The following is a 10,951-nucleotide window of genomic DNA, read 5'->3' on the forward strand; positions in this document are numbered from 1 at the left end:
CATAAAAGTAACACAACAACAGTAAACAAATCACATTAGAATAAACGTAATAAATTATTTGCCATTAGCCCTCAAAAAATCAAAAAAAAAAACAACACACTTAGACATATTCTTCCAATTAATGGAGAAGGCTCTTAAGGTCATGATGTTAAATCCATGCCCCTCACAACTTGTGGGTATGAACTTTCATTAAGTCTGGCAGTCCAGGTCTTGATTGAATTCAGCTGTTTACCAGAGGGCACTCAGGATGTGATGGAGCAGTTACAAAATAAATGAGTTACATTTCAGTGTGGAAAACAAAGTGGACCCATAGCAGGGGACATGGCAACTGTTGATTTTACAAGTGATGAATGCCACTCTTTCTGGCCACTTCTGGCACTCAGCAGGCAGACAACCTCATCATTCCTTCAATAATGGATCTGTTGACCAGGAGTTTTCAACTTTATGCCAGAGGCCATCCTGCAGATCAAAAGGTTCAGCACAGACTCATCTTGCCCAGCTCATCACTTATTCCATAAACTCCCATCCGGTAAACGCTTCAGGTCAATTACGTCAGCAACCTGACCTGACTTCCTTTGTATGTTCATGCATTCTGTCAGATACTGTATGAAGGGTGTGTGTACAGTGTATGTACATGTATGTGTGTTTTCATCTGCATAAACACACACACCTTCACATCTCCTTTATAATTGTGCTATTCAGCAAGCTTGTATGAAGTTTTTCTTTTTGACTTACACTATTTATATTATTTGTATGTGATGCTGTGGTCTGTTGTAAGCAGCTCCAAATCTACCAAGTCAAATTCCTGTACATTCAGTACTGATGAATAAAAAGGATTCTGATTTCATCCCAATCAATTGTTTCTTTTAATCAGCCTGCTCCATTAATTTAAGCATGCTGTTATTTACTAGTTTATGTTTTTTATGTCAATCCAGAAATAATAACCATAATCTAATTTGAGCTAAATCATTACTAGATGAAGCAAGCATTTATTTGCGTTAGACAGGGGTGAATTTTTTTTTTTTTAATGTTCAAGTTATTTAAGGTATCATTTGCACTGGGTAGCTGCTGCCTTTTAGAGTTGTCTCATGTCCACTTTACTGACTGTTCATTTTCAGTACACATCTACAATTAACAGAGCAAACTTACTATAAAAATGGGACCCAAGAATAAAATAAAAGTACTTAAAGCTATGACAAACACTTCATTTCTTTAAATTTCTGCAAGATTTATTTAATCTGCAAGATTTGGGGTTGTAATTAATAGAATATCAGTCATTTACTGTACTACAAAAACAGACAAATATATTTAATAATCAATCATGTATTTTTATTTGATTTTTGATTTGATATACTACTTACTATAAAATGGGACTCAAGAATAAAATAAAACAAAAGTACTTAAATCTATGACAAAAGAAGCACTTAATGTCTTTAAATTCATGCAAGATTTGGGGTTGCAATTATTTGAATATCACTCATTTACTGAAGTACAAAAACAGACACAAATATTTTTGATTTTATATAAAATGGGACCAAACAATAAAATAAAACAAAAGTACTTAAAGCTATGACAAAAACACTTAATTTCTTTAAATTTCTCCAAAATTTGGGGTTGTAATTATTTGAATATCACTCATTTACTGTATTACTAAAACAGACACAAATATATTTAATAAGCAATTATGTATCTTTATTTGATTTGATATACTACTTAATATATGGGACCCACAAATAAAATCAAACAAAAGTACTTAAAGCTATGACAAAAAAAAAAAACCACTTAATTTCTTTAAATTCTTAAAATGTTTAACCTGCATGATTTGAGGTTGTAATTATTTGACTATCAGTCATTTACTGTATTACAAAAACAGACAAATATATTTAATAAGCAATCGTGTATCTTTGAGTTTTGATTTGACATACAGTACAGGCCAAAAGTTTGGACACACCCCTCCTCATTCAATGTGTTTTCTTTATTTTCATGACCATTTACATTGGTAGATTCTCACTGAAGGCATCAAAACTATGAATGAACACATGTGGAGTTATGTACTTAACAAAAAAAGATGAAATAACTGAAAACAGGTTTTATATTCTAGTTTCTTCAAAATAGTGAAGGACTGCATAGTGAAGGCAAAGGGGCCAACAAGTGCTAAACACCTCTGGGAACTCCTTCAAGACTGTTGGAAAACCATTTCAGGTGACTACCTGTTGAAGCTCATCGAGAGAATGCCAAGAGTGTGCAAAGCAGTAATCAGAGCAAAGGGAGGCTATTTTGAAGAAACTAGAATATAAAACCTGTTTTCAGTTATTTCACCTTTTTTTGTTAAGTACATAACTCCACATGTGTTTATTCATAGTTTTGATGCCTTCAGTGAGAATCTACCAATGTAAATGGTCATGAAAATAAAGAAAACACATTGAATGAGGAGGGGTGTCCAAACTTTTGGTCTGTACTGTACTTTGTTAATCCCTAAGGAGAAATGTATTGCAAAGAATAAAAAAAGAAACTATTGTTTTAAACACAACATAAAAACTTTTTCAACTAATCCAGCATTTTGCAATTGCATTAACAATTTTTTTAAACTAAGAGAACTATGAAATTGACGTTCTTCCGAACTGCGTGTATATAAAATAAATAACATGAATCTCGCAACACAAATGACGGCATTGCAGCTATATTAATTAAAATGAATAATCACAATTGCAATATCGAGGGCAATCATCGCTACCTCCGAACCTTACGGTAATCATGCGCCCCTGTTGAGTCTGTTTGTTGGCTGTGTTCTTTGTGAAGCGTTTTTAACGTTATGTCATGGTCTGCCCGTAAAACCTGTTGACAAACCATATTTTCCTTTTCGATTTTATTGTCCCAATTGTTCAAAATTATAAGAGAAATCAGTACAGTGGATCCAGGCTGTTGGTATAAAATGAGCTGAACAAGAACTGAGAGAAAACTTCTTACGGTAAATTTTGCACATTAGGAAGTTTTTCTTTCCACTTAGAACATGAAATAAGTGGCCAAATAGTGTGGTGGAGATCAGGACTGTAGGATCCTTCAAAACTCGACTTGCTGTTTTTATGGACAGGGTTGTGGCTTCAACTCCAACTCCTATATTTGTAATAAGACTAAATATTTGCCATGTTGATTGAAAGCACACAGCATATAAGTTACAAGATACCTCATCACTGCCAACATGAATCATCAGGTTACATTTAACACAATCACATGTTAACGTTTGAGTTTAAAGGCTGTAGAGATGGCTTTTTTAAAAATTATTTATTAAATAAGTTGCAAAGGATTGTGTGGCATTAAACATAGCACAAAACTTAAAATTAAGCAAAAGGCTGGATAAAAAAATAGTTTAATCAAATTTGTATATGTGAAAATGAAAATTTTAACACATTACAGCGAAAAGAAAGTTTGCCCTTGTGGATAAATAAAATGTGCCAAATACCAAAAAAAACAAATATTACAACTAGCTTGTGTTACCCATCTAAGACGGGTTGAAATCTAAGTGATTTCATTAACGTCTGTAGTGCACCAGCTACTGAAATGCAGTTTTTAATGCATGTTGTAATAAAATACAATGTATTTGTCATTCCAACAGATGGCGCATAACAAACATTTGCAGTAATAGAATATATTAGATACACTGTATTAATCCCATGGGGAGATTTAGAGGCATATAGCAACAGAAGCATAAAACACAAGAATGCAGACTCACGGGACAGCTGACACAGGATGACACAGAAGAACGGGAACTTTTGAAATGCGTAGTGGCAGCCATGTACAGTTGACAGCACTGCGGAACAGGGACCTTGAGCTGTAAACAACCTCGCCATTTAGTAATCAATGCAGCTGTGCGAGAATTGTTCGGTAACCGTGTCATCTCAAGATTCGGTGACATTCCCTGGCCCTCAAGATCACCGGATTTGTCCCGTTTGTGATTTTTTCTTGTGGGGCTACCTTAAGAGTCGGGTCTACACGACTCGGCCAAGGACACTGAATGAATTGAAACAAAGAATTCAAGACGAAATTCGTGGTATCCCAGCTGAGATGTTGCAGCGATCAATGGGGAACCTCAACAGCAGCCTGGAAGAATGCATACGTACAGGAGGACGCCATCGACAGGATGTAATTTTTAGACATTGATAGTTTGGATTACTGTCTCTTAAAAGGCAAGTCGTAGTGGTTCAATTGCTGTCAATAAATTTTTTTTGTTGGATTTCTTCTATTTTTATTGGGTTTTTCAAAAGTTTCCATTTTTCTGTGTCACCCTGCATAACCAATCAATCAATTGATAAGTAAATTAATAAATAAAAATAAGCTTAGCGAGTACATCAGGTGGAAGCATCAAATTGCCTGATAGCAGTGGGCAGAAAAGACCCCCCAAAAGGCGCTTCTTAGTACACTGTGGTGGAATAAGCCTGGGTAGACTGCATTACGTGCCAGCTGTTGAAATGATAAGTACAATGCATATGTCACTCTTAAATGACATTTGGTTTGAGATTCATAAAAGCAAAGTTAATGTTTGTGATGCACCACCTGTTGGAATGACAAATGCAATGCACTTTATTACAACAAATGTTTGCGACACACCATCTATTGAAATGACAGAGAAAATAGCAACCGAATGGACACACAGTCACTTTTCCTTTTACTAAGGTGGATTCACATGTAGTCAGAGTCTGTACATTTCATCAACTCCAGTAACCTGATAATTGGCTTCTGACTCCCAAATCCACAGCCCTTGTTATGGAGGGATTAGGTGGACAGGATTGGTGAGCCGGCACGCGTCAAAATGTTTCTAATGTAGTAATTTGCACAGTATCCACATGCCGGTCTGGTTAACTGGCGATTCCAAACTGGCCTGTGTGTGTGTGTGTGTGTGTGTGTGTGTGTGTGTGTGAGACCTGTGGCATACTGGTGACCTGTCCAGGGTTACTGGTCCAGACTGCAGCTCCACGTAACCCGTTATGTTTACGTTCATTTTTATATTCATTTTCTATAGTGAACACCGGTACAGTACAACTGCTCCAGCAGGGTGGCCTTTAACTTTTAGTGCAGAATTAAAAGTTACAACCAGCGTTCTGGGAAATAAATGAAATTTTGATTTGAGCCTCAATCGTAAATTACAGCAGCACGAGCTGAACACGTTTCACAATGCAACATTCAAGAAAAACGTTTAATATTTAAAGCTCAACTATTCAGCCTTCTCCTTCTTAGAAATGCCTCAGCATTTATAAGATTTGTAAAATAAGTGCATGTCTTCCGTTACTGTAAAATGAAGTACACCGGGCCTTGCTTTGCCCCCAAACCGATTAGGATGCAATAAGAGATGGAAGATGAGATATTATGAAAAGTTAAAAAAAGAAGAATGAAATAATATTACAGTGGGAAATTATATCAAACACACACGGCAAAAAAGTCAGAAGAAAACTTGACTAGGTCAGTACACAAGTGACACAAGGTAAACAAGATTTGCCTCGAAGCGTTACAAAAATACGTGTCTATCGACGCTCTTTCAAAGTATACCGCGTACCTTTCTGTTCGTTTTCACTGTCACCGTCGCTGCCGAACAAATCCTCCATATCCGCCATGTTTTTTTTTTCTCTGAGCAAGCGGCCGATGGTAAAGTGCGGTTGTCTAAAAGCTCCGATGGACTCCCAGGACTACTAAAACAAGGTTCCGCCTGGATGAGTCGCTACGTTTCCCGAGCAACGGCGCTGAAGGTGTGCTAATCTCCCATCTCAAGACTGCTTTCTCCTACGTAAATAATTTCACCTAGTCTGGTAAAAGATTTTACTCCTCAAATACATTAAGGTGAATCAAGATCAGAACATTGTCTGAGTTTTGACATAAGGATAAACCTTCCCATCTCTAATCAACGCAACTTTCACCATTAATTCAGTTTATCCATCCATGGTGGTTCTGGAGCTAGGGATCTGCGCCGGTGTTTTGTCGATTTATGCTGCCTTGTCGAAATAAACTATACGTACAAATATTTACACGTTTAAAAGTGAAAACATCGAAATTAACATAACATTTTTATGGTATTACTCACCATCGGACAATTTTTTTTCTGAGGTTCCACATACCAATTATGTTCGGCTTACAATCGCAACAATGCTGGACAAAAAAAAAAAGACTAAAATGGAAAACGCATTGGATTGAGGCATTGGATACGTTAGCTCCTAATTGCTTAAAAGACACATAATATTTTTTTAGCAGGGTCTGTTTTAATTGATTTTATTTATTTAAGAAACTTATTTGACAGTTGTTTTAGAATAAATGTATACTGTGCATGCACAGAAGCACATTTCAATAGGTTGCGTGGTTCAACACACACCAGTGCGGCAACACTCTGTCAGCACATACTCTCAACCTTCTCTTCCACACTGGAGGAGAATCGACCTGCAGAGCCATAGCACCATAAGTCACCACAGGTTCAGCAGTTTTAGGGCGGAAGTGACATCATTGCATGGCTAGACCAGCAGTTTGGTAATAAACGTTTATAGGTTGTCACAAATCAAAAGGATTGAAACGCTAACCACATCAAACCCTAACCTTAACAAAACTAACCCCTAACATTAACTATTTATCCTATACGCTAACCATACATACCCCTAACCTTAACTTCCACCCCCTAACTGGTGGCATAGACCTGTGGTGATGTCTGGTGCTCTGCAGCAGGATATTATTGTGCAAACTAAAAGGATAAAGCTGGCGGCTGGTTCCTATCCCTGCAAGCATAGGGCACAAGGGAGCAACAATCCCTGGACATTGTGCCAGTCCATCGCAAAAATTCAATCATTCATTTCCAAATCTACATAATCCGTTGTAGGGTTTCAGGGGCTGCAATCTACCCCCTGTGGCACTGGGAACAAGGCAGGGACCAACCTCAATACCAACTCATCACAAGGATGACACATGAACTGTGGGCAGCTTTGGAGCCAACAATTAGCCTGACGTATGTTAGTGTGTGTCTTTTTTTTTTTTACAGTGGCTTCCATAATGTTTGGGGCAAAGTCACATTTATCCTTGATTTCCCCTTCTGCTCCACAGTTTGAAATTACAAATTAAACATTTCTGACATTGTGAACATTGCAGACTTGCATAAATTTGGTCACATCATCCATGAACAGCACAGAAATCCTTAAAGGACTCGTTTATACTTTACGCTCAGAACGCGCGTGCGCGATTTGCAGTACCAGAAAAAAGTCGGGGGGCGCAGTGAAATAAAAGTTGGAACGTGACGTCAGAGTCTCTGTTTACTATCTACATGTGACAGAAAGCTGCTCTGTGGATCCTAGTAGGTTCGATGTGCGCGCTTCGATGTTTGGTGAATGGTTCGATGTGGTAAAGGGAAATGCCGACTTGCACATGCGTTTGTGGTGCTTTTATATTCAAGCGTCGCATATTCCCGATCGTAAATACACCATACATTTTAAAAGTCTTACATACCATCTTTTGTGCCGTCTTTTTTTCTGGGGCTTCCTCCTGACCTGACAAGAGTGGCAAAATGTAAGAGATTACCACACAGAACACATTAAATGTATGATATTCCAACTCTTTGCACATTTAGAATCCTTAGATTTATACTTGATATCACTTTCATGATGAAATGCATTAAAGTATGAATGTTACATTTTACAGATAAATCGTTCATTTCGTGTAAATAATGGACACAGTTAATAATTACACACATGGAGGTGACACGATAGCAGGTATTCTCTGCCTGGAGTTTACACGTTTTGCTTCCAAAGATATGCAGATTTGGTGACACTAAAATGACACCAGTGTATGTGAGTGCTTGTATTCACCTTGCGACGAGCTGATGCCTCCTCCAGGGATTGTTTCTGCCTCATGCCAAGTGCTAGCTGGAATGGACACATCCCTGGATTGATGGATTAAATCATTAAACATCCTTTTCAGAGATACTGCGGTAAGGTGGCATCGGAATTTAATGCACAACTCAGTGAAGCCGAACCTGTTCTCGCCGTGATAATATCTTGCACTGCCACCTGCTGGATTCCTCCAGATTTACGTAAACTACACGCGTAAGTACAAACAGTAAAACGCTTGTGTAGCAGAAGCGTCCCCTGGAGCATGCATCTCGTCGCGTGAAGTATAAACCCGGCCTTACACTTCAACACTCAGTACTGTGTCTCTTTTTGAGAGTCCTCGGGCACCGCTGGTTTGACTTTGTGTTGCTCACGGAGTCCCGAATGAGGCACATGACCTGCATTCTGAGGGAGCACCAGTTACAGCACTAAGACCATGTGGCACGATTCCCAGAGGGTGATCCTCACTGTTGAGGACCAGGCCAAGGGGACGCCCACATAAAAACCTGCTGTGGCAGATACAATCGATGGTCATTTCCAAATAGTGGGACTGGATGGCGTGTCTGCTGGTTCGAATCCCATAAATGCTAGAAGTAACTCTACTCCGTTGGGCCCTTGAGCCAGATTCTTCACCTGCAATTGCTCCATCCTGGGTATGATGTTAATCTGCATCCAGCCCAGCAAGCAGGTCCACTAATTTACAGGGAAAACTTGGGATTTGGTGGCAGGATTGGCACTCCAGCCACCATAAAAGAAACCTCAGACTGTTCCAGAGTGGTGCTGAGGTGTCACCTGCTGTTTTTAGGTTCCAATCCAGGTGGGTATGGCAACACACTATCAGCCTCTCTTTTCTTCTTCGTTAAAATAAACTTTTTATTTAGTAAAGATTTTTCAAGGCCCTTTTTGTATCTAGTCGGGGTTTTGATGTTATTAACCCTACCCCAAATGAGGACAACCTTTGAAAGTGCTTTTGGTACATGAAGAAACTGCTCTGAATTTATTAGGCCATTTTATGCCATTCTTCACAATATACAGGTATGAAGACGCTCCCCCTTGCATTTTTTGACACAGTTCTGTAATTTGTAGGCTAAAGGTCCGTAGTGCTGGTGTGTCACAGAGAGGGTGTTGTTCCTAATGGCCATCGGTTTTTGTCTTCATTCTCTCATCCACTATTACTCCAAGAGGTCTTGAGAACATCCCATAATTGAGCTTGCCTTCTGCATCAGCTTGTTGATTTGGTGGGTGTTATATCTCAGCCAGGGTTCCTCTATTGGCTTGGGTTCAAAGTCTTGTTTCAGGTGCTGTTTGTTCTTTGTTGATCCATTTATTTTTTATAATATTATGTTTGGTTGATTATCTGCTGTACTTTGTTTACTTGTGTTATGTTCCATGTGTTTTGTGGGTGCTTCCCCAAGAGGTGGGGCCACCTGCCAGTCACCACCAGGAACTGCCCTGGTGGGTCATTATGAATGCAATAGGGAGTTGGTGAGTTTACTTGTTTTTATTGTTATTCTGTGTGTGTGTGTGTGTGTTTTATGGATTTCTGCATTTTCAACCTTATGCTCTGTTCTTGACTTCATACTTGGATTCTCTATTGGGACAGTGTATGCTTTGAATTGCTTTATTCTTTGAGGCAACCTGTTTGTGCCTCTTGTGCTCTTCAGAGCTTCACAAATTAAATAAATCATTTTATGAAGATTCTGTGTGTCTATCTGGGGTTCTTGATGGGATTTCTACATCTAATGAGCAGAGCCTTTGGGACTTACACACTTTGGGACTCCTTGAATATGGCAGTGGACCTCTCTTAAAGTGATATTACCAGTCCAGCGTACCACCCTGGCTATCACAGAGTTATAGAACAATGTAAAGGATATCACTACCCACATTAAAGGAACACAGTCTCCTGAAATAAGAGCCTGCTCTGCTCTTTCTTCTGTCATTTCTCAGTGTTACATGATCAGTCCAGTCTGTCAATGTTTTGGACCCCAAAGTACTTCTAGCTGTGCACCACCTCTCTAAATAGTGACCAGGTATAGAGACTCTTTGTTGCAGTGAATGTCAATAAGAACTTCTTTGGTTTTGCTCCTCCTGTTCTCTGGTAGGCTGCTGGGTGAATCACCATTTCTTCACGTTTCATGTCATCAGGCCCAGAATTTCCTGCTTGCTTGTGCTCTCCCTTATTTCTTTATTTCTTGCCTGTTTTATTATTTTTGGTATCCTTCCAAATGCCATGAGGGTGCCCTATACTGGTACATAATTAAATTCTTTTGGTTAATTTATTCAAATGTTTCAGTACATCTATATACACTGCTTAAAAAAAATGAAAAGAACACTTTTTAATCCGAGTATAGCATCAAGTCAATGAAACTTTTGGGCTATTGATCTGCTCAGTTAAGTGGCAGAGGGGATTGTTAATCAGTTTCAGCTGCTTTGGTGTTAATGAAATTAACAGCATGTGCACTAGAGGGGCAACAATGAGACAACCCCCAAAACAGGAATGGTTTAACAGGTCACTGACATTTTTCCCTCCTTATCTGTTTTTTCACTCGTTTGGCATTTGGCTACGGTCAGTGTCACTACTGGTAGCATGAGGCTATACCTGGGCCCTACATAGGTGGCACAGGTAGTCCAACTTCCCAGCATGGCAGGCACATCAATACATGCCTCCCATTGCCAGAAGGTTTGCTGTGTCTCCCAGCACAGTCTCAAGGGCATGGAGGGGATTCCAGGAGACAGGCAGTTACTCTAGAAGAGCTAGATAGGGCCCATCAGCAGGACCCACCAGTATCTGCTCCTTTGGGCAAGGAGAGACAGGACGAGCACTGCCAGAGCCTACAAAATGACCTCCAGCAGGCAGGCAGGCCACTGGTATGAATGTCTCTGACCAAACAATCAGAAACAGACTTCATGAGGGTGTCCTGAGGGTCCAATGTCCTCTAGCGGGCCCTGTGCTCACTGCCTGCCTGGCACCATGGAGCTCGATTGGCATTTGCCATAGAATACCAGAATTGGCAGGTCCACCACTGGCACCCTGTGCTTTTCACAGATGAGAGCAGGTTCACCCTGAGCACATGTGACAGACGTGAAAGGGTCTGGAGAAG

At 39.5% G+C, this 10,951-nt stretch overlaps 1 protein-coding gene across 1 annotated transcript in view; it reads right to left on the reverse strand.

The window, feature by feature from the left end:
• Positions 1-5,653, reverse strand: part of leo1 (LEO1 homolog, Paf1/RNA polymerase II complex component) — a 31,590-nt gene extending 25,937 nt beyond the window's left edge. The window contains exon 1 of the mRNA XM_039770315.1: positions 5,549-5,653. Coding sequence (XP_039626249.1) covers positions 5,549-5,606 — 58 coding nt within the window. The 5' untranslated portion in view covers positions 5,607-5,653. The remainder of the gene's footprint in view (positions 1-5,548) is intronic.
• Positions 5,654-10,951: the final 5,298 nt, after the last annotated feature.

The sequence above is a fragment of the Polypterus senegalus genome, chromosome 12 (assembly GCF_016835505.1).
Source record: "Polypterus senegalus isolate Bchr_013 chromosome 12, ASM1683550v1, whole genome shotgun sequence".
NCBI lineage: Eukaryota > Metazoa > Chordata > Cladistia > Polypteriformes > Polypteridae > Polypterus > Polypterus senegalus.